Source organism: Panthera tigris, chromosome A3 (assembly GCF_018350195.1).
Source record: "Panthera tigris isolate Pti1 chromosome A3, P.tigris_Pti1_mat1.1, whole genome shotgun sequence".
Taxonomy (NCBI): domain Eukaryota; kingdom Metazoa; phylum Chordata; class Mammalia; order Carnivora; family Felidae; genus Panthera; species Panthera tigris.
The window spans coordinates 99205452-99233435 of NC_056662.1; the positions used below are offsets into that span (position 1 = coordinate 99205452).

The 27984-nt window shown below is 48.4% G+C and overlaps 1 protein-coding gene across 2 annotated transcripts; it reads left to right on the forward strand.

Annotated features, from left to right (window-relative positions):
- The first annotated feature begins 980 nt into the window (after window positions 1-980).
- ELMOD3 (ELMO domain containing 3) lies at window positions 981-26364 on the forward strand. 2 transcript variants are annotated; one of them, XM_007082280.3, is made up of 12 exons: window positions 981-1040; window positions 2132-2409; window positions 6756-6833; window positions 7280-7349; window positions 11299-11367; window positions 12374-12462; window positions 14411-14534; window positions 14786-14908; window positions 16531-16661; window positions 24459-24535; window positions 24805-24932; window positions 25409-26364. In XM_007082280.3, the coding sequence occupies exons 2-12, from the start codon at window positions 2359-2361 to the stop codon at window positions 25609-25611; spliced, it is 1143 nt and encodes a 380-aa protein (XP_007082342.1). In that variant the 5' UTR covers window positions 981-1040; window positions 2132-2358; the 3' UTR covers window positions 25612-26364. The 2 variants fall into 2 exon arrangements, with proteins under 2 accessions (XP_007082342.1, XP_007082341.1); XM_007082279.3 differs by having other exon boundaries at window positions 987-1160.
- Window positions 26365-27984: the final 1620 nt, after the last annotated feature.

The window sequence follows — 27984 nt, forward strand, 5'->3', positions numbered from 1 at the left end:
GCCAGGAGTCCGGCGCGGACTGGCCCTCCGGGCGGCTCGTACTCCTGCAGCGCCAAGTTTCCCAGGCTGCCGGGAGGCGGGGCGCTCCGGGCCCGGAGGCTGAGCCGGGACGCCGTGCGCACGCGCGGGGCGGCCGGGGGCTGACGGAGACTGGGAAGGCCCGGGAGCCTTGGTCGCGGCCCGCGAGCCCCCAACTCTGCGGAGGACGCGTGGAGTGGAGATGGTCGTCCCGGACCTAGACAAGCCTGGGAGCTGCAGGCCCGAGAGAGAATCCCGTCCGGGACCCAGGATGCCTGGGTTCTGGTCCGCGCTCTGCCGAGGGCTCGCCGAATGACCCGAGGCAAGTTGCTTACCTGTTTTCAGTACCTAGTGGCGAGGAGGTTTCCGACCGGAATCCACACAGCCCCAGTCTGGCGGGGTTTCTTGATGGAGTGAGATTCCTGCTGAGATCGCGAGTCACAGCCGGCGAGCACCCAGCCCTGTGCCCACCCCCCCCCCCCCCCATCCCGCGATGGCCAAACGTTCCGCCCTCGACCGCGGCGGCCCAGTGGATGGCGTTGCCTGCGGCGGGAGCCCGGAGGCGCCCCCAAGCCGGAGGTTGGGGCCCCACGGCACCTACCCTCCTTCCGTGGGGTAGTGAGGGTCGGGGAGCTGCCAGCGACAAGCCTGATGAAAGGATTAAAGAAGGACTGTCAGACCTACGTGGTCATTTGTATTTAACGTATGGACCCAGTTTCTGTATTAAATACCTATTCAGAGAGTGAAAGCTCCAGCAGGAAGTTTGAAAATCATATCCCTTAATGTAGCTCCTTGCCTAAAGTGGGTGCACCATAAATCCTTAATTTGGTAAAGGATCCGTCCTTAGAGGAAGGCCATTTCCTTGGGCCCAACTATAAGGAACTAGCCTAATGTTGCTGGGAGTGACTTCTTGCATTACTTGCTTATTTGACAGAATTTTGGCTCTTTTCTATCTCTGATACAGATACTAACTGTACCTGTTGAAGCCCCCAGAGTTCCAGCCAGACCTGAGGCACTAGCAGGTGTGTAAAGCTGGTCATACTTCTACGCTGCTTGATTCATTTCATACACAGAAACAGAAGAGGCTTCTTGATGTCGCTCTTACCATACCTGCCTGTCACCTTCCCAGCATTGGCTAATGTGTGAGTGTTTTGTTATATGGTGTCATGGAGGTCAAGGAGAAGGGAAAGGAAAGGGAACCAGATGCTGAGACCCTGGAGGATACAGTGAGAGAGAGCTAATTCCTGAGGTACCATGACCACCGAACACTGTCCTCCCCCCTAAATTACAGTTACCCAAACGTCCAGCCTAATAGCCAGGAAATATTCCCATTCTTGGTGCTAGGAATCAGTGCATCTTGGCAAAGATTCTAGTTTGTTACTGGCAGCCAGTTCTTAGGGAATCCGGATCATGTTCCCACAGTGGGGAGCTGACTTCAAAGAGAGGCCACCCTCCTTCCTAAGTTACCCACATCTGTGAAGCGTGATTGTCAGTCAGTGGTGGACTGTCTGCCCACCTATGATCCAGATTGTTGTAACAGGCATCCATGATGTCTAGCTCCTCCATGGTAGGTTATGGGCCTGTCCAACCCCCTTCCCAAGGCGGGCTTGTAGGATGACTGCCTTAGAGTTAGCCACACTGGCTAACATGTACCATATTGGTGTTCACTGACAAGGCAACGTGTTGGATTTTGATTTTCTATCATCATAGGAACCAGGCCTAGTATTCTAAGCCCCCAGACCCAACCCGTGTCTGAGACTTAAGCAAAGCCTAAGCATTTCAGCTAAGACCACCCACCAGGATGCCACCCTTTGATAAGTTGCCCCCAAATCCCAGTGACTTCAGGTTAGAACTGACCCTACCACTTAACAGCGGTGCTTCTGCCTTCTGGACACTTGAGAATCCAACCCTCAGACTCCTACACCATCCCCTTCTTGTCATCGGGTGGCATGGATAGTAAGAGTTAGGATTTGGCTAAAGCAGCTGATTTATTCAGAATAAGTTTCTTGCTTAAAAATTTTTAAAGTCAATTTTTCTTAATAGAGGATTTACCGAATGATGAAACTAGCTTTCTTTTTTTTCTTTTTTCTTTCTTTCTTTTTTTTTTTAACAGTGCTGAGACTTCAGAGACTTCAGGGACTTCTTTCAGTACTCGCAGAAACCTCCCACACCCTGGTGATGGCACACAGGGACTGTTTTCCTACTCTTAGTCTGAATGACTGCCAAGAAGGAAGGCAAAGGCGGAACAGTTGGGTGTCAGGCTTTCTCCATACTTCTAATCCTTATTAAACTCCTTTCTGAGCCCAAGGACAAAGCTCACTTAACAAATGACTTTGAATCATGAATGAAAACTCTTGCTCTTTCCATGAGAAAGAAATAAGAGATGGACAGGTAAGCAAGTACTTCGATTTAAGGAAGAAGGTGTTGGTTGGGGATATATTGTTAATAGTGGTAACACAGAGGATATATCACTAGAATGTAGAACTTTAGAATGTTACAGGAAAACTTTCATTATAATGTTCTTTGTTCTATTAGGAGAAGCTTCTATTCATTCACCTCTGGGTCAGTTGCCTTTGCTGGTAGCTTATGTTCTAAGTGGGTCATGGGATTTTGTTTTGGATTTGCTTGGGTGAGAGAAGAAGTTCAATGAGGAATCCCCCAAGGTATTTGTGACTCATCAGTTTGTTACTGTATTGACCCTTTGCCACACATATGCTTTGGCTTGATTAGCCTCAGGACTCGGAGTCCAGGGTAATGACTTGTGAGTCTGGGAGCTGACTCTACCTCCCTTTCTCCCTCCCTTGTCCAGAAATGGTCTTACAGGGACCCTGTGGGATTTATTAGCCTCTGGGATAAAGCCTTTGGTTTGGGAGTCCAGGAAGGTTTTCTCTACTCTACTACAGAGAGAAGCCTTTGGCCACTGGAAGGGACTGAACTGGAGAGGGAAAGGAAGGATGAAATGAATCCTGAGTACACAGATCCCTACAGGGAGTTGTTCAGCATAATGAATCATCACATATTTTTGAGAACGCATTTTGTGCCAAATACTCTGCTAATGGGTGTCAGAAACAGGAAAGAAGTATAAGAGAAGATTCCTCCACTCAAAGCAGCAGAGTGTGATTTAAAGATAGACTGTGTTGGGGGGAAGTAAAAATTCTAGGTACCGGCCACCTGGGTGGCTCAGTCGGTTGAATGTCTGACTTCAGATCAGGTCATGATCTCACGGTTTGTGAGTTCAGGCCCTGCATTGGACTCGCTGCTGTCAGCACGGAGCCTGCTTCAGATCCTCTGTCCCCCTCTCTCTCTGCCCTTGTCCCACTTGTACTCTTTCAAAAATAAATAAACATTAAAACAAGAAAAAAAACTCTAGGTACAATTTCAGCATACTCACAAAGAAGGAGTCACAAGACTTACTACTTACAGACCCCAGAAACGCGGCAGGGGTGAATGTGCAGAGGGGGCAGGGAGCTGAGGTAAGGGTGGTCCTCAGTACCAGATCATGAGCAAGTACCCCTATTGCTCATAAGGTGGAGGTCACTGACTTCTCTTGGGCTCAACTCTAAGTGATTATTTTCAAAGATGCCCCAGAAAAAGCAAAGCAGGCACTCGTAGCAGGAATCCTAAGCCCGGGTTCCTGTCTAAATGTCCAGACTCTGGCTGTAAGCAGGTTCGTCGTACTGTCAGCCCTGAGGCAGCAACTCAGAAGAGCTGTTTCCTCATCACACGGGCCTTTGGCAGGGAGCTTGTGCCGCCCACAGGACTGGCTGCAGGGCTGAGAGAAGGGGAGAGACCCTTGTAGTGTGGCCCCAGTGGGTAAGGCAGGCCACCTTGAGGAGATGCAACTGATCTTAAAGGGACCGGAGGACACAAGAGGTGGCGGTAGGGGCGTATTCTGGAGGAAAACCACACAACCAGAGGGATGGAGGCGAGAGGAACTACAGCAAGCGTGTTCACAGGGGCGAAGTGGGCAATAGCAGTGAGAAGGCATCGGAGTACCTGTGTGGCTCAGTTGGTTGAGGAGCTGACTCTTGATTTCGGCCCAGGTCATGATCTCACGGTTCATGGGGTGGAGTCCTGTGTCGGGGCTTGGCTGACCTGCTTGAGATTCTCTCCCTCTTTCTCTGCCCCTCTCACATCTTTAAAAATAAATAAGTAAACGCTGTCAAAAAAAAATTCATGAGGGGGCATCATGAGGCCAGCGACGGAGGAGTTTTTTCAGCCATGGTGTGTTTCGGCAGCCATTCCTGTGTCCTCGTCATAAAGGAATCAAAGCTCTGTTTAAGGAGTAGTAGTTGGCAAATGTATGTGAGAAGGATTAGAGTAACAGAATAAGCTGGAATTCTGCAGCTTTGACAAAAGCACTGATTTTTTTTTTTACTAGTTTTAATTAGTTTCTTGTGTTTATTTAAAAAAAATTTTTAATATCTATTTATTTTTGAGAGAGAGAGACAACGCTAGTGGGGGAGGGCAGAGAGTGAGGGAAACAGAATCCGAAGCAGGCTCCAGGCTCCAAGCTGTCAGCACAGAGCCCGACGCGGGGCTCGAACTCACAAACCGCGAGATCATGACCTGAGCCAAAGTCAGACACTTAACCGACTGAGCCACCCAGGCGCCCCTCTTTTATTTATTTTAGAGAAAATAACACATTCACATGGTTCAGACTCCAAAAAGCACGGAGGATGTATCTATAGTGAAAAAACTGCCTTCTACTCTTGTGCCCCGGCCACCCAGTTTTATTCTGGAGGCCAAGTCACTGCTTCTTTGGGTGTAATTCTGGACAACGTCTTAGCAGAGCGAAGCAAATGTATTTGTGTATTTTCTGAAAATACACATGGTAAAATAGCATATATACTCTGCCCTTTGCTTTTTTCACTTGATATATCACGTGGATCGTTCCATATTGTCCACAAAGTACTTTCTTATTCATTTTCTTTATGGCTATGTTGGATCTCGTTGAGTTAATGTGCTTTCATTTGTTTAGCTAGTCCTTTAGTGGGCATTTGGGGTTTTTCTAGCCTTTTGCCATTACAAACAGTGCTACTGTGAACAGTGCTATAAGCATGTCATTTTGCACACGGACAAATATATCTGTTGGGTAAATTCCTAGAATGCAGTTGCAGACCCAAAATGCACAAAGTGTACCTGATTCTGTCAGATATTATCAAGCTGTAGGGATGGAAACAGTTTACCCTTCAGAGTGTTCTAACACTTAGTTCGCTAGCCGACACAGTGTGTTATCACACTTTATGATATTTGCTAATATGATAAGTGAAAAATATTATCTCAGAGTAGATTTTTAAAAATTTTTTTGTTTTAATGTTTATTTTTTTTTTATTTTTTATTTAAAAAAATTTTTTTTTTCTTAATGTTTTTATTTATTTTTGAGACAGAGAAAGACAGAGCATGAGCGGGGCGGGGGGGGGGGGCAGAGAGAGAGGGAGACACAGAATCCGAAGCAGGCTCCAGGCTCTGAGCCGTCAGCACAGAGCCTGATGCGGGGCTGGAACTCATAGACTGTGAGATCATGACCGGAGCCGAAGTCGGACGCTCAACCGACTGAGCCACCCAGGCGCCCCAATGTTTATTTATTTTTGAGAGAGACAATGTGCGAGCAGGGGAGGGGCAGAGAGACAGAGACAGAATCCTAAGCAGGCTCCAGGCTCTGAGCTGTCAGTACAGAGCCTGATGCGGAGCTTGAACTCATGAACTGTGAGATCATGACTTGAGCTGAGTTCGGACATTTAACCCAGGCACCCCAATCTCAGAGTAGTTTTATTTGACATTTCTCATATTTTTTTTAAGTTTATTTATTTATTCTGAGAGAGAGAACAAGAGAACAAGCGGGGGAGGGACAGAGAGATGGGGGAAAGAGAATCCCAAGCAAGCTCTGCTCATGAACCATCAGATCATGACCTGAGCTGAAATCAAGAGTCGGTTGCTTAACTGACTGAGCCGCCCAGGCGCCCCTGACCTTTCTCTTATGAGTGCGGTTGAGCATTTTTTTTGTATGTTTCAGAACTATTCGTGTTTCCTTTTCTGTAAGCTGTCCATATCCATGCCCGTCTTTCTACTGGGTCGGGTTTCTTTCCCTAACTGATCTGTAGGATTTTATTTCCAACATTATTAGTAAAATTAGCCCTGTATTGGTAATCTGAATTGCAAAAGTTGGTCAAGTGGTTTTTTTTACACTCTGATGGGGCAAGGTTTAGCCAAAGGTAAGGGAACTGCCTGACTGAGCTTTACTTACTCAGAGCCCTGAGATGTTTCACGGAGCCAAGAAATCTGAGATAGCATTAACTAAGCTTTTTGCAGTTTTTCTTAAGACCAGATTAAGCAGGGGTGCCTGGGCGGCTCCGTTGGTTGAGCGTCCGGCTTCAGCTCAGGTCATGATCTCGCAGTTTGCGAGTTCGAGCCCTGCATCGCGGGCTCTGTGCTGTCGGTTCAGAGCCTGGAGCCTGCTTCAGATTCTGTGTCTCCCTCTCTCTCTGCCCCTCCCCCACTCACTCTCTGTCTCTCTCTGTCTCTCAAAAAATGAATAAACGTTAAAAAAAAATTTTTTTTTTAAACCAAAAAACCAGATGAAGCAGAAGTTTTCCCTTACAGTGTTCCTTGTAGTTGACTTCTCGGGAGTTCAGCCATTTTTGTGTGTGTGGTGTTGCAAAACAGTGTGACATTTAAGCTGTCAACTTTGGAGGACCTATATGTGCCCAAGAGGTTGATCCTGCTTTGTCTTCCAGGTTGAAAGTGTGTGTGCTGTGTGTCCCCCACCATATGACAAGGAAAACAGTGTTCTTCAGGCTTTCAGAGGAATTCCTGTACGTATCACCCAACTCCAGTACCTCCTGCCAATACAGGCTTTTGTTGCCAGTTTGTGGTGCCGGGCACACAGCACGGCACAGACCTTGCTTCCAGGAACTCACACTTGGGAGCAGAGGTGTGGGGCACAAACTTGCAAAACAACCTCTAGCCAGTAAGATAATTGCGCTAGTGAAGCAGACTGTAAAGTGCAGTGGGAATACCAAAGGCACACCACAGTCTCAATGGAGTGACGTGAAGTTTTATTTACTCTTCAAGGAGAGCACATGCTTGTCCCCACATCGCGCAACTTGTACCTCAGAGCGGGAGCTTTCCATGTGCTTCTCTTTTAAGATTGGCTTTAATCAACCCATCCTTCTGGTCTCCAGTTCCAAGGGTGGGAATTGGTTGTGTGGACGGAGGGGTGTGGATTCGCCCTCACACTAAAGGTCAGCTGCCCCTACAGATCTCAGAGTTGAAGAACCATGGCATCCTCCGGGCCCTGACAGCAGAAGCGAATGGATGGGAGCCAGGTGGTAAGGTCCCCTTCAGGGCCCTTGGAGCCTGGGTGGGACCCAAGTCAGAGCTCCCCACGTCTATTCTTCATCATTTGTACTTCTTTCACTACTTGTCCTATACAACTTGATAGATTTATCGTTCTTCAAGGAAAATTAGAATCAACTCTGGATTAGGAGTCAAAAGGCTTGAGTCCTGATCTAGCTCTGCTCGTGGCTTACTGTGTACTTTTAGGCAAGTCATATCATCTTTGTGTCTGCAGTGGGGATATCAATGCCTCCTTTATCCTCAGAGGGATACTGTGACAATAAAATGATTTCAGTGCATGTGAAAAGCCTTAGAGAAAGTATCCTATTTTATCGGCTTTGTGATTCTCTCACGTACTGTATTTAAAGCTCATTTCGCTTGCTGATTTATGACACAGAAATGCCCACTCATAGTTGAGAAACACCAATTCTGGAATCCCATGTCTCTGGGTTAAGTGCTGCTTCTGCCCACCAGCTATAGGATCATGAGCCACGTTTCTTAACCTTCTAACCTTTACTTACTTCATCTATGAAGCTGGGCGTGCATCAGACAGAATTCCTGTGTAACAGGAATTATGTAAGGAATAAGTGAGCCAAGTAAGGTAAAGTGCTTAGCACACAGACTATAAATCTGTAGTAAGTGCTCATTGTATTGTCATCTTTAAATTCCGCAAACTGAAAATATACTCTCCAGAAATATGGGGCTTGCTAAAAATATTCTAATGTAGAAAAACTATTTGGAGATCTATGAAGTTTCTTCTAATAGAATTTTAACGGGGCACCTGGGTGGCTCAGTCAGTTGAGCATCTGACTTCGGCTCAGGTATTGATCTTGTGGTTCATGAGTTTGAGTGCACTTTGGATCTTCTGTCCCCCACTTTCTGCACCTGCCCCACTCGTGCTGTCTTTTAAAAATAAATAAACATTTAAAAAAGAAAAAGAATTTTGGGGTGCCTAGTTGGCTGAGCTGGTTAAGCGTCTGACTTCAGCTCAGGTCATGATCTCATGGTTTGTGAGTTTGAGCCCCATGTCGGGCTCTGTGCTGACAGCTCAGAACCTAGAGCCTGCTTCGGATTCTGTGTCTCCTTCTCTCTCTCTGCCCCTCCCCCACTCACACTCTGTCTCTCTCTCTCTCTCTCTCTCTCTCTCTCCCTCTCTCCCTCTCTCTCAAAAACAAACATTTAAAAAAAAACAGAATTTTATCTTCACTGTGTGATGACAAACCTAACATTTATTAGACATCTTGCTTTAAATGCTAAAATATTTTATATTTCAGTACAACTGGCAGCTGTATGCCAGATATTTTTAATCGTATTGAATGATTACACTTTTCTTCCAGATTGCTCTCAGCTCATTTAAATTGATAGGCTTATGAGGCACCTGGCTGGCTCAGACATAGTGTGCGACTCTTGATCTTGAGGTCATGAGTTCGAGCCTCACGTATAGAGATTACTTTAAAAAAATAAAATTTTGGGGACGCCTGGGTGGCTCAGTTATGTGTCCGATTTAGACTTAGGTCATGATCTTGCAGTTTGTGAGTTCGAGCCCCACGTCAGTCTCTCTGCTGTCAGCGTGGAGCCTGCTTCAGATCCTCTGTCTCCCTCTCTCTCTGCCCCTCCCTCTCTCTCTCTCAAAAATAAACATTTAGGGGCGCCTGGGTGGCTCAGTCAGTTAAGCGCCCGACTCTTGATTTCAGGTCAGGGCATGATCTCACGTTCTGTGAGTTCAGGTCAGTGTTGGGCTCTGTGCTGAGTGCAGAGCCTGCTTGGGATTCTCCCTCTTTCATTGCCCCTCCCCCACTTGCACACGTGCTCTCTCTCTCTCAAAATAAATTTTAAAAAATAAATAAACTTAAAAAGACAGAAACTTCTCAAAATAAATAAATAAACATTGAAAAAATAAAATCTTTAAAAATTAGGTAGATAGATAGATAGATAGATAGATAAGCAAGCTTACTAACTCAGCAATGCTGTTTCCTGTGTAAGTGAAAGAGAGCCCAAATAAAGGAGGCAGTTGAAAGAGGAAGAAAGATAAAGACCTGTGCTAATGTGAGCTGCATTCACTATCCTGAAGATTTGTGTTTTGCCTCCACTTTTTTCTGTTAATGAGGGGGGCATTAGTATTTAATGTCAGGATCATCTTTGGATGGAGGAGGAGTCTCCCTGGTTCCAAGAGGAAGGGGAGGAGATGCTCTTGCGTGCCTTGGACATTTGTCCCCAGTGTTTAGGCACCGGAGTGCAGTTGCTGGCTGGGACCTTATATTTCCTGTTGACCAACCTGCAATCTCAGCAGATTCGTACACCTTCCTGGTGAGGTTTCTCCTCCTGACTCACAAGCTTCTGGCAAGTTCTTGGTAGGTGAGGGTATATGGGGTGAAAAGTTGACCAAGTTGCTTGGAACGAGGGCCTGTAGTGTGAAGAGTCCGTGAAGCTGGGCGTTGGTGAGGGTGAGGGGTGACGAGGCCCTCGTCAGCACCATAATGAGCAGTCCCCACTGCCACTCCACTCTTCTCTTTGTTCAACCGCTTTCTCCCTCCTTTGCATCTCCCTGGGGTCCAGCATGCTGGAAGGAAATTGTATTTTTTTCACCATCCAAGGTCAGGCACTGTATCCTGGTGAAGTGATCTAGCTTGGGAGCCCTGAGGTTCGGGGTCCCAGTCCACTCCAGACGGGGGCTGGCAAGATTGAATTTCCTAGAAATCCAGACCCATGTCCCCTGCTGCCACTACCCACTGCTCCCCTGGACCTGAACCCAGGACTGTCAGTAATACTAGCTGACACATACTGAGTACCCATCTTTGGGCCACATTCTGCCCTGAGAAGCTAAGGAGTCACGCCCCTCCTTGTGGCAGTGAGTGATGGCACATAGTCCGTGCCTCGCCCACGGAAGCACCGCTGGGGAGCGGCAGAGGGAAAGTGCCCACCGGCACTTGGCTCTGGAGTGTGCTGGCAGTAACAGCCCTCCATGGCTTCCCAGCAGCTCTCTCTTCCTCGATATCTGTTAGTGGTTTGAGTTTCTGGTAGCATTTTATTGATTTTATTTTATTAGCAAGTGTATTTTCAAAACAGTTAATTGTCCTGTACTATCCTCAGTCAAGACTGCATGGCCGAGAGGAGCTGCCCCCTCACTTTTACCACTGGAGGTAGAGGCTGGAGGGGTCGTGATTTGGGGTCTTGGACTCAAGTGTCTCTGTTTTCTCCATTATTTGTTGATTTCCTCTCTCGCAAATAGGAAAAGCCCGCGACAGGACGTGCCACCAGCAGTCTGGGCTAAAGAGTGACAGCTGTGGTTTGGAGAAAGGGCTGGGTGGTGGCTATAGAGAACCTATCTTGCTGCTTGTTTTCTCCTGCTTTTCCAGTGCTTTCATTCATTTAGCAAACATTTGTTGAACACCTGCCCTGGGTCAGGCACTGAGCTAGGTTCTGGAGAACCCGGTCCTCATGTAGCTCCCAGTGTAGTGGGAGAGACCATTCCAGCACTGACGAGCACTGGGTGTCAGGAGTTTACAGAGGAGTGACTCCCAATCCAGATTTAATGAAGTCAAAGAAGGTGTGTGGGGGAGGGCCGACATCAGAGTTAACTGGGGTGCTGACTTTGCGGTGGCAGAACCGTCTGTGCAGAGGCACCGAAGGTGGGAGGTGTGGAGGGATTCTGCATGCCCTACGGGACAGCTAGAGATGCAAGAGAGACCCAGACTGTGAACGTATTTAGATGCTGTGCTGAAGAGTTTGGGTTTTATCTTGAGAATTATGGAGAATCCCTGGAGGGTTTTGAGCAGGGGGCTGACATCAAAGGGGGCTGCCTTTTTGAACGTTCACGCTGGCAGCCGCGTGGAGAGGGTACCTGAGGGCAATGAGATCCAAGACAGGCAACCAAGGCGGGGGCTGCAGCAGCGATCCAGACATACCTGGATCTCAGAGGGTCTCCCTTTCTCACTGTTACAGCTGTGAGTGTGGAGGTGCTCAGAGCCCAAGAAGAATGGGAAGCTGTGGACAACATCCGGACGGAGACAGGTAACCGCAGGAACGGCACTGTCTCCACACAGCCCAGCTGCTAGGAAGGGTGCCATCCACATGTGTGGCTAACATTTTTGTGACTCTGAGATTAGGAGACAATTACTGAGCATTTTCATTTTAGCCCTTTGACATAGAATAAAATATCTTCCCAAATCCAGAGATGATGACATTCTGCCTCTGGAGGAAATGGGAACGAATGCCATGGGGAAAGGGCTGCCATCCACTCACACCTGAGAGAAGACAGGGAGGACCTTGGCCAGGGTCAGCTTCTGCAGGGTGATGAGACTGGGCAGAAGGATGGAGGCCAGCAGCCAGGGTCCCTGCCTAAAGTTGTTCACTGTACCGGGAGGTCTCTGGAGATAGGGGCTGAAGCCATCTGCTGGACCGCTCCGAGGGCTGGGTGAAAATGGTCTCACTTCCTTTTTTGACAGGTTTGGATGGAGCTATAAGAGGGTAGAACTGGGACCCATACCTGGCTTGAGCTTCCCTGGGGCTCCTGAAAAGCCATTACAATGGACTGTATCAGTCATCACCTATATTTGCTAACTGATAATTAATTCCCTGTGGACAGTACCAAAGGACAGAAAGGGGGTCATTCACATACAGGGTGTGAGAAGGGGCAAAGTAGCAGTTAGGAAAGGCCCCTAAACAGACCTTGGCATGCTCCCACAGGGGCACCTACTCCAGTCAGTGAGTTGCCTCCTCACAGATGAGTGGAATTTAGGGACACCCCCCCCCCCTGCCCCCGCAGGTCAGATCTGTCCCTACTCAGCTGCAGAGATCAGCCTAGCAAGCCTCTGAACAGCCTGGTCTTAAAAGGGAGCTGGCCCAGCAGATAATGGTAGCCCCTTGAAAAAGAATTGGTTTTAGCTGTAGGTATCTGATGTTTGCAACTGAAGGCCAGTGTTTGGCTTAGAGGTGACAACCAGAGGGCCCTCAGTAAATGTTCGCCGATGGAATGACTACTGTTATAAATCCTGGAGTGTCTTCCCCTTTGCTATAGGTCAGGCCAGCTCAGACCAGCCTGGGCAGCTAATCTCCTTCAATGAAGCCCTGCAGCATTTCCAGACTGTGGACCTCTCTTCCTTCAAGGTATGAAAGTACTTTTGGGGTCTCAGGCAAAGCACCTTCTTCCCAGGGGCCAGGTTTCTATCCCACACTGGGCAAGCTAGATTGAAGCTTCCAGTTGAGGACCCTACCTCACCTAAGAAATCTTAGAGCACAGAATCAGGGGTAGCTAAGGACCCATGCTTCATACAGGACCCCAGTGGCATTTTTGGGACTGTGCCCCAGAGTTCTTATGGCCCTGTCATACAGAGGTCTGTGTTGCGGCTCCCTGTTCTTCCTCTGGAATCAAATGCTAGATAGCTCCTTAGGGAAGCAAGGCATCCTGTCTAGAAAGCTGAGTAATCCATGGCCATTGTAGGAAAATCTTCTGTTCCCTCGGAACCAGAAGTGATTTGAGAATTTTAAAAATATGTGAGGATTTTAAAACATTGAGGAGAATTTTATTTTTAAAAAAATTTTTTTTTAACGTTTATTTTTTATTTTTGAGACAGAGAGAGACAGAGCATGAACGGGGGAGGGGCAGAGAGAGAGGGAGACACAGAATCGGAAGCAGGCTCCAGGCTCTGAGCCATCAGCCCAGAGCCCGACGCGGGGCTCGAACTCACGGACTGCGAGATCGTGACCTGAGCCGAAGTCGGACGCTTAACCGACTGAGCCACCCAGGCGCCCCGAGGAGAATTTTAAAAACATTGAGGAGAATAAAAGCTCGAGGGCTTTCTGGGGCATCTTGAGTGACTATGAGTAATTTTAGAGGATTGTGATTGCAGATCTTCAACCTAAAACCAGGTTTAAGAAAGGCTGCAAAGAGGGGCGCCTGGGTGGCTCAGTCGGTTAAGCGTCCAACTTCAGCTCAGGTCATGATCTTGCGGTCCGTGAGTTCGAGCCCCGCGTCGGGCTCTGGGCTGATGGCTCAGAGCCTGGAGTCTGCTTCTGATTCTGTGTCTCCCTCTCTCTCTGCCCTTCCCCTGTTCGTGCTCAGTCTCTCTCTGTCTCAAAAATGAATAAACGTTAAAAAAAAAAAAAAAAAAAAAAAAAGAAAGGCTGCAAAGATAAGAATCAGGTTGGTTTTTAGGACCCAGAGAGGCAGAAGCTACCAAAACCAGAAAATTCTAATACCTGCTGCAGTGGCCCTTGAGGCATAAGTCAGCACGACCTGGTTTAGGAGGTGCTGGTTTAGGAGGTGCTGGTTGTGGTATGGACAGAATGCTCCAGCTACCCCTCAGGTATCCGGCTCCAAAAAAGCCCCCACTAAACACGCCTCCCCACTGGCTCCCTCACCCTGGAAGTTGAGAGGACCTGCGAGACTTTATAATTTATGTCCTTTCCAGAAAGAGATAGACCTACAAAAGGGAAAGCGGCCCTGCCGGGAAACCTGGCCTGGCTTCTGTCAGACCAAAGCGGGGGTCCCCGCGTCAGCCATCTCTAGCCTCCTTGGCAGTCGGTGGAATAGGTAGCTCTGGAGAAACCCGGAGGAGCAAATGCAGACAACGGGCTAATAATGCCTATATCTCTTTCCTACTCACAAAAATCCTGGGGGCCAGAAGAGCCTGTCTCCAGAGATTGAGCAGGTGTTTCACAGCTTCGACCCCCTTTCCCTGGCCCACAGCCCAGCCAGGTCGTTGGGGGAGCTACTACTTTCTGCAAGAACAGTCCCTGTACTGATCCTAAAGGTCAGTTTATTAAGGCAGGTGAACTCAGAGGGGCGCCTGGGTGGCTCAGTTGGTTGAGCGTCCGTCTCTTCATTTCATCTCAGATCATGACCCTCAGATCATGTGGAATCGAGCCCTGCATCGGGCTCTGCACTGAGCATGGAGCCTGCTTGGGATTCTCTCTTTCCCTCTGCCCCTCTCCCCTGCTCATGCTATCCCTCTCTCTCCCTAAAATTAAAAAAATAAAAAAATAAAAATAAATAAATGAACAAACAAGCAGGTGAACTCAGCCCTCTGCTCATGGCCTGCGATTTCCTCCCCAGAAAAAAATTCAGCCAACTATTCGAAGGACTGGGCTCGCTGCCCTCCGGCACTGCCTCTTCGGGCCTCCAAAGCTCCACCAGGGCCTCCGTGAAGAAAGGGACTTGGTCCTGACCATTGCTCAGTGTGAGTGCACGGGTGCTGCATCTGTGGCCAGGCAGAGAACACTGTTTGCCCACCTGTTATTGAGACTAAGCCAGAGGTCTTTCATGTACCATGTTGTGGGGGAGAGCGGGAGCCGCGGGATGAAAATGTGGGAGAACACAGTGACGAGTACAGTCCAGATCTACTTTGTATCAACCATTTTCTGAGAAACACTCAGTCATCCCTTCAGAGGCCAGCAATCCGACGGGGGGGCGGGATGTGTTTTTGGGTAGGTGGCCTGGATAACCAAGACCCAATGCATGGCCGAGTCCTCCAGACCATCTATAAGAAGCTGACTGGCTCCAAGTTTGACTGTGCCCTCTACGGAGACCACTGGGAAGATCTGGGCTTTCAGGGTAAGAGACAGGAATGGTTCATCTTTTCCTTGACCCCTGATTCCACCACTAGAGCAAGAGCCTAGACAGTCTTCTTCCTATCATGCCAACACCCTGAGACTGGATATCGTGGGGGGAAGCATTCCAGGAAGAGGGTATGGGAAATGCAAAGGCCCTGAGGTGAGCATGTTCACTATGCTTGAGAAATGGCAAGGAGTGTGGCTGAAGTGAAAAGATCACTTGTGGCCTTACAGGCCATTGTCAAACATTTACTCTAAGTGAGACTTAAAGCATCAGAGTGATAGGATTTGGAATCTAGTGTTTTCTTTTTCCTCATTCCTTTAACACAGATAAAAATTTTGCTTTATACTATTTTATTTTTTGAGTGAAACAAAATGATTTCAGCTGTTTTGGGATTATACAACTCTTTTTTCAAAATCGTATCAAGTTACATTTATATAGAATAGGAAAATGTCTTCATTTAAAAAGGAAGTTTTAGGGGCACTTGGGTGACTCAGTCAGTTAAACATCCCTGCTCTTGATTTTAGATCAGGTCATTATCTCACGGTTCGTGGGTTCAAGCCCTTGGGATTCTCTTTCCCGGTCTCTCTGTCCCTTCCCCACTTGTGTGTGCACATGCTCTCTCTCTCTCTCTCTCTCTCTCTCTCTCTCTCTCTCTCTGAAAATAAAATACATAGGAAATTTTACGTACCTATAACTAATTGGTCCATTGGCATTGCCAACATGTTTAAATTCCTTTATCCTCCCTCATCTATAATATAATTATCTTAAAATTCTCCTCCAAATGCAATGAAAATCATGTCAGTGTTACGATTTTTGTTTTAACCATCAAACAATTTTAAAAACTCAAGAGGAGGAGCAAAGTCTGCTGTATTTGCCCGTATGTTTACTCTTTGCATTGCTCTGTCTTCCTTTTTGATATTCTGAGATTTCTTCTTTTATCATTTCCTTTCATTTTCAAGAACTTCCTTTAGCCATTTTCTAAAGTAGTCCTGCTGGTGATAAATTAGTTTCAGGTGTATAATAATAGTGTTTCAACAATTCCATCTAGTACTCAGTGCTCATCAAGATAAATGTACTCTTTTTTTCTTTAAGTTTATTTATTTATTTTGAGAGAGACAGAGACAGCGTGAGCAGGGGAGGGGCAGAGAGAGAGAGCACCCGAGAGAGAGACAGACAGAGGGAATCCCAAGCAGGTTCCTTGCTGGCAGTGCGGAACCTGTCATGGGGCTCAAACTCACTCATGGAACCGTGAAATCATAACCTGAGCTGAAACCAAGAGTCAGACACTGAACTGACTGAGCCACCCAGGCACCCTGTTCGGCCTCCGCTGATGCCACTGGCTAAGAGGGGCACAGGTACCAAATTACATGACTCATTACAGGAGTCCCATGTAGACTTCATTGACATCACAAGGGTATGGGGGCTCACTCCCAGGTCCCAGTTTGCTGAAACTACCTTGGTGGAACTAAGGGGCACCTTGTTACAGTCAGGCAGGGATGGAAGTCCAGGCTCCCCACTTGGCCTGTAGCAAAGGTAATCAAGTCCTTGAAGCCCACGGGAGGAGGGACTTCATTTGGCATTGCTCGCCGTCACCCTCCATGTCCTCATCTCTGTTGCAGGAGCGAATCCGGCCACAGACCTGAGAGGAGCAGGCTTCCTTGCCCTCCTGCACCTGCTGTACCTGGTGATGGACTCGAAGACTTTGCTGATGGCCCAGGAGATTTTCCGCCTGTCTCGTCACCATATCCAGGTGGGGCTTTGCTGGGAAGCCAGAGAAAGGGCTGTGGACCCAGGATCCGGGTGCATGGTGCTCCTGAGCTATCAGGAGAGCCTCACGGGGGGCTGTCTCTAGTGGTTGAGGCCTCTCAGGACAACTGGGGCCAAACCAGGACCAGGCTTCCCCCGCCAGCCTGACCTGCGCTGGAATCTGAGCTCTACCACTAGTTAGCCTGTGTCTCAAGCAAGTGCTTTAACTCCTCAGAGCCGTGGTTTTTTTTCATCCATAGAATGGAAATCACGAACACTTCAGCTGGATAGTTGGGAAAATTAAATGAGATTGTATATGGAAGCACTAGGCGTAGCTGGTAGCTGTGATATTAACGTGTCAACTCATTGTCCTCCCTGAGGAAATCCCTTCAACAGTATTAGTAGGTTCTCCTGACCCTAAAGGAGAAGAGTTAGCCTTTATGTGCCCCAGAGGAGGAGATTTGCCTGTGAGGGTCAGGTGACACATGGTCTTACTGACAGGCCAGAAGTGGCTTCCTGTAGCCCTCGGTCTGTCCAAGCCTTCTTTGGAGTTAGGTTTCACGTTTTTCCCAGGTAGTAAAAGGTGGTAGTTCTACCATTTTGTTTTGTTTTGTTTTGTTTATTTTTTTTTAAGATTTTACTTTAAAATAATCTCTACACCCAATTTGGGGCTCGAATTCACAGCCCCAAGATCAAGACTAGCATGCTCCATGAACTGAGCCATCCAGGTGCCCCATCCCACCATTTTAGAAAACAAATTTGACCTGTTTCCTGCCATTCATCTATGCCAGATGCATGGAACATGGAATTTATCCACTATACAAAAAATTTTAAGTTACTTATTTATTTATGTATTTATTTTGAGAGAGACTGAGCAGGAGAAAGGCAGAGGGAGAGGGAGAGGGAGAGGGAAAATCTTAAGCAGGCTCTGTGCTGTCAGTGAAGAACTTGACTAGGGGCTCAAATTCACAAACTGTGAGATCATGACCTGAGCCGAAATCAAGACTCAGACACTCCACTGACTGAGCTTAACTGACTGGGGCCCCCACGAAACAAATTTTTATTCAGCATTCCCTATGCTACTTATTGTGCTTAGTGCTTGGGATACATCAGAGAACAAAGCAAAGATCCTTCTAGCACAGAAGACAAGGCAGTGAGACTAACATGTAAATGAATGATCAAGTATGCCCAAAGGTGGTAAGTGCTAAGCGGAACGAACAAGTAGGGTAAGGTTAGGGTGCTCAAGGTAGCTCTCATGAGAGGGAGGGACTTAAACTAGACCTTGAAGGAGGTGAAGGTGTTGGCCCTTCACCTGGGGGAGGGCACTCCACGCAGAGGGAGTGACAAGAGCAAAGGTGCTGAGGAAGGAGTATGTCTGGCATGTGAAGGGATAGTAGGGAACCAGCTGGAGTGGAAGGAGCCCAGGAGAACAGTCGGGAGGGAGGTTATACGGCTAATGGGGACCAGATGGCAGAGGGCCTGGTAGGTTATGATGAGGACTTTTGATTTTACTCTAAATAAAGTGAGGGTTTTCAGCAGCCTGGAGTACATGATCCAACTCAACATTTTTAAATGTATCCTCTTAGTGGCTAGGTTGAGAATAGTCTGTAGGGAGGGCTTTTATAATCCAGTCAGAGATGATGGGTGTTTTCAGAGGAGGTGTTGTGAAGTAGTCAGATTCTGGATATGGGATCTTGAGCGTATGGGCTTAAGAAAGTAGAGCTAGTTGGGGTGCCTGGGTGGCTCAGTTGGAAGGGCATGTGACTCTTGGTCTTGGGGTTCTGAGTTCAAGGCCCATGTTGGAGGGAGAGTTTGCTTTAAAAAAAAAAAAAGAGAAAGAAAGAAAGAAAGAAAGAAAGAAAGAAAGAAAGAAAGAAAGAAAGAAAAAAAGAAAGTAGAACCAGCATATTTTTCTGATGGATTGATTATGGGTGTGAGAAAAAAAGATTTTTAGTCTGAGCAACTGGAAAGATAGAGTGGCCATCAACTGAAATAGAAAAGAAACAGCAAGGTTGGGGGGTTCAGTCTGCCATACAAATTTTATTTTACTTTTTAAGTGTCCATTCACTTATTTTGAGAGAGAGCACAAGTGCAGGAGAGGCAGAGAGGGAGGGAGAGAGAGAATCCTAAGCAGGCTCCATGCTCAGCACAGAGCCTGACACGGGGCTCAATCTCACAAGTCGTGAGATCATGACCCGAGCCAAAATCAAGAGTCAGACACAACCGACTGAGCCACCCAGACGCTCCGCCATACAAATTTTATATTGAGGTTATGCATTTTTGGTAAGAGCACCACAAAAGAGCAGTGGCCTTCTCTGTGCCTCAGCTCAGGAGCACGTAACGCCAACATGTCTTACTGCTGGTAAGGTTAACCTTGATCGTGTGGTTAAGGTGTCTGCCAGGTTTCTACGCTGTAGAGTTATTATTTTTCCCCTTTGTAATTAGTAACTGTCTTGGGGAAGATACTTTGAGACTGCGCAAATACTCTGTTTTTATATCAGTGTATATAGATATTTATCTTTTTCTATGGGTTATAACCCAATAGTATCGTTACTTATTTTGTTGCTCACATTATTTCAAGGTCTTTGGCCATTTTCGGAGCTCTTTCAGGTGGGCACCTGTGCCCTTACAGTGTGCCCTTTTCTGAGCGCTATTTAGCTTTCTGGACTGCAGAAAATGCTCTGGTCTCATCTTGTATTTTCCCCATATGATTTCCAGGCCTGGAATCACCCACTTCTCTAAGGAGCTCTTGCTCTTTTAGTTGGAGAATGACATTTAGAAGGCAAGCGCTGAGGGCCAGGTGTTCTCACTGCTAGTAAGTTCTGACCCTTCCAGGCCCTCTCTGTGGACAGAGCCTGGAATACACACATGTGCTACAGGTTCGCTCCCAGCCCTGATAGGGGAGGTCTACGGAGGCGAGTGTACCTGTCCCAGCCCTGGTGCAGGAAGGTGGTGTGCTTTGGTACTGCCCGAGGGAGGGGAGCCCAAGAACAGTGGCTGAGCATCAGACCTGCAACACTTGCATCAGATCATCTTACCCTAGAGGGTTGGAGGTGGGCAGGCCTGAGTTGCCAAAACAGACCGTTGCAGTAACAGTGTGGCTGGCCATGTCTTGTAGTTCTCAGAATCTCAATTTCTTCCTTCTTGTCAAATGAGAAAGTAATTCCAACCCTGCAGAATTATTCTAAGTTAGAGATAAACTATGTAAAGTCCCAAGCACATTAGCCATTCAGTGAGTGTTTGTTATCAAAGTAACTTAAAAAAATTTTTGTGGAAGTTTATTTATTTTGAGACAGAGCAAGCAAGGAAGGGCAGAGAGAGAGGGAGAGAGAATCCTAAGCAGGCTCTGCACTGTTAGCGTGGAGCCTGACACGGGGCTTGATCTCATGGTTTGTGAGATCATGACCTGAGCCAAAATCAAGAATCGGACACATAACAGACTGAGTCACCCAAGTGCCCCTCAATGTAATTGATTTCCGTGAGTAAAAATACACTTTATACATCTTATGTGTAATAATACATACATAAATACATCTTATGTTTTTAAAGTTAGTTGAACACATATCTGTGTGTGCATGAGGGCACACATACACATACACACGCACAACTGTTAGTAAAGTAGATGCCTTTTTAATTTTTAATTTATTTTATTTTAGTGTGTGTATATGTGTGTCTTAGGTGGATCCCTTTTTTAATCCAAAACTTCTTGAATACAAAACAAGTTATCATATGGTTCCTGCCACTGGGACACTTTTTCTTTCTTTGTTTTTTTTTTTTTTTTAATTGTTTATTTATTTATTTGGAGAGAGAGAGAGAGAGTGAGAGTGAGTGTGTGTGTGTGTGTGTGTGTGTGTGTGTGTGTGTGTGAGCGAGCAGGGAGGGGCAGAGGAGACAGAGAGAGAAAGAGAATCCCAAGCAGGCTCCACACTGTCAGCACAGAACCTGAGGCAAACTGTATGATCATGACCTGAGTCAATATCAAGAGTCCGATACTTAGCCAACTGAGCCGCCCACGCGCCCCTGGGGCAGTTTTACATTTCTGATGTCTACTCAATATCTCTGTATCTTTGGGAGGAAAAGCACCCATTAAATTTTAAGGCTTCACTTATGCCTGTCTGTTCCAGGAAACACTGGAAGAGGCAAGAGTGGGACTTCACAAGTATCTGGTCTTGAGATATATCGGGTGCCCCACAGGGTAAGAATGTGGGCATGTTCTGTGGTCTTCACGATGCAGGGAGGTAATGTCTGGGTTAAGTTTGAAAACCGTACCTGGTAGCTTATGCCGTGGTCCCCTCTCTTGAAGTTGAGGAATACCTCAGCAATCCAGCCCCTCATTTTAGAGGCATGGAAATGGAGACCCAGAGAAACCAAATGACTTGCTGAAGGTCCCACGGCTAATTGGTATTTCCTATGAGTTATCTCTGACCTCATTGTCTCCCTTCTTGTGATGTACGAAAGCTCTGTTGTAAGAGCTGCCTACAGGAAAATGGATGCCAGGGTGGAGGGTATTGCCAACTCTGAATACCTCATTTGTTTTTAAGGACAGGCTTGAGGGAGGTGAGGGAGCAAGCCATCCAGATGTCTATGGGAGGGACATCCCAGGCAGAGGGAGCAGCAGGATGAGAGAGAGAGTACTGGGTACTTGATCTGCATGGACCCAGACTGCCTGCTTTGACCAGTCCAGTTCTCATCCCTTCACCGGCTGGCCTTTATGGAACTTCCTGGGGATTTATGTTTACTCCACAATATGCATGTTGGCCAGTAAGATGGAACAGCAGTTTAACCTAATAAGAGGGCTGGTATAGGCGTCAGGAAGCTAGATCCTGGCTCCATCTGCAGTATTATTATGGGGCTATGATGTAAGTCACTTAACCTCTCCGGGCCTTAGCCTGCTCTTCTATGAAATAAGGGGCTTGGCCTAAACAATTCTAAGGTCCCTCCCAGATTTATTTTAAAATTCCTTGAAGTAAAAGCAATGCCAAGATTTTAAAGTAAAGCTTGACCTCAAGCCCTTATGAACCTTGAAAACACCGTTTTCCAAGAGGCGTGTGCGAGATCAGAGTAACAGCTGGGGGCCAAAGCTCTGCCAGCAGCTGGTCCTGTTCTCTCCTGAGGGGAAACGTAAAGCCCCACGTACCCACGGTACATCCTGCTAAAGGGGAACTGGCAAAAAAGTACACATGCCGGCGTAGGGGGGCAGACTCCCACGAATCCCAGCAGTATGGAAGTGTTTAGCCCACACCATGCAGAGAAGGGGTGCTGTCACAGACACCGAGGGGTGCAGGGCACATCGGGCTACTTGCTAGCAGGCGAGGAAGCACCTTATGGTAATGCTTGCTCACATACACACTTTAATAGCCTTCCGCGCACTTTCCATGCCTTGTTTCATTCCGCCAACATGACAGGCCTGCGAAGAGGTAGCTTCCTCCGCTGTCTTTCAGTCAGTTCCTCAACACAGCCTCAGTGTAGTATTTTAGCTCTAGGCAACACTTGTCAGGGGCCAAGGAACTGCTGAAGAAAAGGAGGCATTTAGATCTGAATTCCAGTTTTTCACTGCTTTTTAGTAAGTGGGCTCGGTAACAGTGTTCTCAAGAGTGAGCAAACACTGGGTTTCGATCCTCTGTTAATTATGTTGTTACCATATTCTTGTTCCCGTGTTTATTTTTAGACTGAAAAAAGTCTAGGGAGGGAGCAATCTTATATGAGTATATATGGTAATTAAGTAGGCAATACATGAAGGTATAAATGCATTGCTGCTGACCTCAGCTACTCATGTTGAGGAAAGGATAATTATGAACATTTGTTAACACTTCCTTAGGCCGGCACTGTGCTTAGTATTTTGCATATGCGATCTGATTGCTCGTGAAGATAACTCTGTGAGTAGGTTGTGGAATAGATAATAGAAAATGTGAACTGTAGGTAATAAAACCAATCTCATAACGTTTTTGTAATGAATAGTGACTCGACTCCACCCAGCATGGCCCTTTTGTCAAGGTCCCCAGGACCACCCCCAGGTTCGATGATTGACTGGGAAGATTCACAGGACTTGGCCTATAGTCACACTGATAGCTATGATTTAGTCTAGCAATAGGAAAATCAGCAAAGGGAAGGAGTGCGTGGGACAAATCCGCAGGAAATCGGGCGTGAGCTTCCTTCCAAGAGTCTTCTTCCGGTAGAACCACACGGGAAACACTTAATTCCTCCAGTATCGAATCATGCAGCACAGGAAATGTTGCCAGCCAGGGCAGCTCTCTAGAGATTCAGTACCCAAGGTTTTATGGGGGCAGTCGTGCACACACCCTCTGTGTAGCACACACCAAAATTCCAGAGTCAGAGAAAAAGCAGATATTCAGCATAAACCACATTGTTTGTACAGTTAAGGCACATGAGTCATCCTGAGGGGATGGTGGAAACCCTCCCAAAATCCAAGTTCCCAGGTGCCAGCCAAAGGCCACCCTTGCAGGCAGGTTTTTCTCAGGACAGCAGTCTCAGGTCTGGTGCGTTAACTCTTTCCTGCGCAGTCCTCAATGTTATTTCCTTTTTGGTTTTAAGAAACGGGAAAGCTAAGTCTCATAGAGTTCGGGTGGCCTTCCTAAGGACACACAGCCAGCAGGCGTCGAGGCCAAGATCTGGAGCCCAGATGTCATGAAGACCCCAAGAAAAATCTTTGTGGAGCCAGAAGACCCTCTACGGTTCAGTGCTGTCAGATAGAACTTTCTGCAATGAAGGGAGTGTTCTTTATTGGCACTGCTCAATACAGTAGCTAGCTACACAGCACAGATGGCTATTGAGCACTCTATATATAACAAATAGAACTAAGGACTTCAGTTTTGTTTTTCGAAAAATTTTTAAGTTTACTTATTTATTTTGAGAGCGAGAGAATAGGGGAGGGGCAGAGGGAGAGGGAGAGAGAGAATTCCAACCAGGCTCCCCGCTGTCAGCGCCGAGCCCCACTCGGGGCTTCATCTCATAACTGTGAAATCATGACCTGAGCTGAGATCAAGAGTCAGACGCTTCACCGATTGAGACCCTTGGGCGTCACAGGAGTTCAGTTTTTTTTTTTCAACTAAGGAGTTGAATTTTTGTTTATGTTTGTTTATTTATTTATTTTGAAAGAGAGAGAACCAGCAGGGGGAGCAGAGAGAGAGAGAGAGAGGGAGACAGAGGATCTGAAGCAGGCTCTGTGCTGACAGCATAGAGCTTAATATGGGGCTCAAACTCATGAACCATGAGATCATGACCTGAGTCGAAGTCGGACCCTTAACCAGCTAAGCCACCCAGGTGTTCCAAGGAGTCGGATTTTTAGTTTTGCTTAATTTTTAACTAATTTACATAAATTTTAAGTTTATTTACTTATTTAGAGAGAGCACAAGTGGGGCAGGGGGAGAGAGAGAGAGAGAGAGAGAGAGAGAGAGAGAGAGAGAGAGAATCCCAAGCTCAATGGGATGAGATTGGGAGAGCCCGATGCGGGGTTGGAACTCACAAACTGTGAGGTCATGACTTGAGCTGAAGTCGGACGCTTAGCTGACTGAGCCACCCAGGTGCCCCTAATTTTTAACTAATTTAAGTCGCTCTTGGTGGCTACTTGCTACCATACTGGACAGCACAGTTCTGTATCATAATGTAATGGCTTTTTCTTAGGGGAAGCAGATGGAATAAAGAGACTTTGGCTCTTGTTTCCAACTAAGGAGTGTACTGATCTGTGTGTGCCCCTCAGGGGGTGTCCTTGGGTATGTGCAACGGTAGAAACTAACATGTAAAGAGCCGGGCTGCCACTGACCCTGTGCCCGCTCCATTCCAGCAATTCCCCTTCTGTTTGATGTCCGTGAATATCACCCGCATCGCAATTCAGGCCTTAAGGGAGGAATGTCTCTCCAGGTGAGTCCCCACGCTGGTCAACCCCAGCCAGCTGATGAGAGCGACCCAGCAGAACCTGGTTCCCTCCCACCCCCTGCCCCATTCTCCCAGCCCCTCTCCCAGAGCCCCAACAGAGTCCAGTCCCAGCAGAGTCCAACCCTACCCTGAGGTGAAGGCTGCCTGAGGAAAGGCTCCCTGGGGGAATAGAGGGCAGGGGGCACCGGGCTGTCAGCTTGTCTGCTGCGGGGCGGGTCACCCCCCCCCCCCCGCCCCCCGCCCTTGTGCTGTAGGGAGTGCAACCGGCAGCAAAAGGTGATCCCGGTGGTGAACAGCTTCTACGCCGCCACCTTCCTCCGCCTCGCACACGTTTGGAGGACTCAGCAGAAGACCATCGCAGACTCCGGCTTTGTCCTCAAAGGTGTGCTCTTTTGTCTTGACCTAGGGGGTCTGAACTCCTAGGGTCCCCAGGTTCAGGGACCCCAGGATAGTTGCTAGACTGGTTTGGGTTACAGTTCCCTCCCCCTCCTCCCCCCTCCCCCCCATTCACACTTTCTCAAACTCCAGCTTCCCAAAGTGTCCATCAGCCCACCCTCTGGAGCCTGCCACCTCTCCTCCCTTTCTGACCTCAGATCATATTTACTGAATCAAAAGCTGGGTCCATCGGGTGGACTGACCATTCAAAGTCGAGACTGCCCTGGTCAAGGTAGAATGTGCAGTTCCTTGTGGCTTCCCTGGTCCGTCAGCCTCCCTCTCTGGAGAGCTCTCCACCTTGGACCCTTTCACCCTTCTCTCCACAGGGTCTGGGTTGGGGGGTGCCCCCAGAGCTGCTAGGCCTGGACTGGTGTGCAGCCCAAAGCCCCCTCAAGCCTTTTGTTCTCCATTCCTCTGTTCCAGACTTGGAGGTGTTGGCCAAGAAGAGCCCGAGGCGGCTGCTCAAGACCCTGGAAATCTACCTGGCTGGAGTGTCAAAGGGACAGGCCTCATTGTTGGGAACACAGAAGTGCTGTGGGCCACAAGCCTCTCACTCCAAGGATCTCACCTTCACAGGCGTGTGTGACCTGCCACCACATTCATCCAAAGGCACGCGGCTGATCTGACCAACTGGAGGCTGACAGAAAGACCCAGCTGCTGGGCCACGGGGGCTTTGGAAGGGCACTTGGCGCATTATGCCAAGTGCATGCCGGCTGGACCTCCTTGGCGAATCCAAGGACCCTCACCCGTGTGAGACATTAGGGACAGTTAGACTCATCCCATTCCCCACAGACCTGCCTCCAGAGCGATGAACTTGCCATAATTGGAATTGAGCTACTTTAGAGTTGGTTTCCAGGTAATCCCACTGAGTGAATGGATCATGAGGCGGGAAAGCCCTACCTGGATGTTCTACATATCTGCACATCGAAAGATATGCCCACACAGAGGTGCCAGAATTCTGACTCCCTGGGCGGCAGGCTCTCAGGCCCCGGGTGCCCGCAGGACAGGGACCCTGTGGCTAGAATTCGAAGGGAGGAGCAGTGGCAGCAGCCAACAGGGGACAGCACGAACCAGAGCAACAGGTCTTCCTCTCCTTCCTCCACCAGGCTGATATGGGGCCCCTCTGGGGTTTCTGGTCTCGCACTCACCCCACCCTCACATCTCCCCATGCCTCAGCCCCGCTGTTGAGGATACAGAATCGGCTTTCGGCTGGGTGTCTCCACTGCCGCCCATCCCCACTGCCCACCAGCTGGGCACCCCACTACTGCACAAACCCCACCCCATGAAGGTGTGCGGTTGCCACCAGGGATGGTTTTCTGGCCTGGATGAAGGAGGAGGTTCACACATCGGCAGTTTTTGAATAAAAGAATTGTCCTAGGCCAAGGGCCCCAGGTGTTTTCCTCCAGCCTGGTAGAGCCAGGTGCTCCAGCCCAGTGACGGCACCGGTCCCGGGCTCCAGGAGAGAAGGGTGCTCTGCCCTGGCCAGGCCCCTGCTGAGGGCATAGATATCCATTTGTACTTACAGGCCCAGAGACTCCTTGCACACTCTAGCCAGTGGGCAAGGTGGCCCTGGCTCTTGTGAAGATTGCTGTGAGGCATCCACAGGTTTTCCTATATGTGCTTCTGGGGAAGCTCGTAGCTCCGTTGTTCCATTCCTCCAGGCCAGGGTTTCCTTCGCTGGGCAGCAGGGGGCAGCTGAGACCCCACTACACTGCTCTCCTGTCCTCTGTACTCCCTCCAGTAGACCCACTGAAGACCACTGTCCAGGCCTTGCAGGCCTCACTAAGTCTAACCCCCTGGAGCTGGGGTCCATCACAGAGGTGGGGATGATAGCTAGCCACCGAGGCAGGAAACGGCAGGGACCTCCCCACTGCTGTCAGCAGGATGCCTCGACTCTGCAGTTTGCCTCGCACAGCACCATCTTGGCCAGACCTGAACTAATCCTTCATCTGCTTTTCTTCCTCCAGTCTGGGTGCTTAGCTGGCCTGCAGGGGTGGCAGGGAGCTTTGTTAGGCTTGGTGGAGCCGGAACACGGAAAGGCTACAGCTCAGCCCCCACTTCAGAGTCAGGTTCCATAGTTCCCTTCCTGCAGATTCCTTCCCCTGGCTCTCAGACCGGAAGCCTAACTCAGCAGACCCGGTGGTGAATGCCCAGGCTGCAGCGTGCTCAGGGAGCAGTCCGCATGGGCCTCTAGCTGAAGGGGAGGCAGTCCTTTATAATCAAGTCACTCCCCGTGTAATGCTCTCCAGGGCACTCAGCTTCAGACCTTGGGACATTACCAACAACACAATCCAGGGATTAAGTTGTGGTTCTGTTGAGGAAGGGTGAGGGGGGGCTGAAACACTCTGAAAGTGGATGCAAAAGTCTTAACCTGTGCTTTTTTCTTGGGAAGGGCCTACCTAGACCTTCCATGGGAGACAAAATGCTTCGCCGCCCTAAAAACGTCGGAGCCATGGATTTGGTGCAGCCCTCACTCTCTCCTTTGCAAATCATCCCTGCACATGCTGTCTGTATAGGCTGACAGCTCCACCGAGGGCAGGCTGGGGGTGCTATGCAGGGGAGGTGATTTTTCTGTGCTGCTTTGCATGAAATCAACAAGATGAACTTGGTCAGAATTTGTTTGGGATGGAAGAATCCAGCAGGTCAGAGCTCAGAAGCCACAGAACCCTTGGAGCCCAGGGGTGAGGGCAGGTCAGGATAGTCACAGCCCTGCCCGGCCTCATTAACTCGAGTCCAGGCTTACCCATCCGTGCTCTTTCCCACCCTAGATCCTGCCCCCCAGGGTGGGGCCACATTGGGTGACTGTGTTCTCCTCCTATTTAGCTATCTAGGCTCTTTGATATTCCAGCCATCACACCATTGCACAAGAGAATGAACTAAGGTCTGTCTTTTCCTAGACAAGGAAAAGCAACTTGCCCAGGATGAAATAGAGGCAGAGTGTAAACCAGAACCCGTGACTCTCCACACTAGTGTGGGGCTCTCCCCCAGCCCTACAGGGG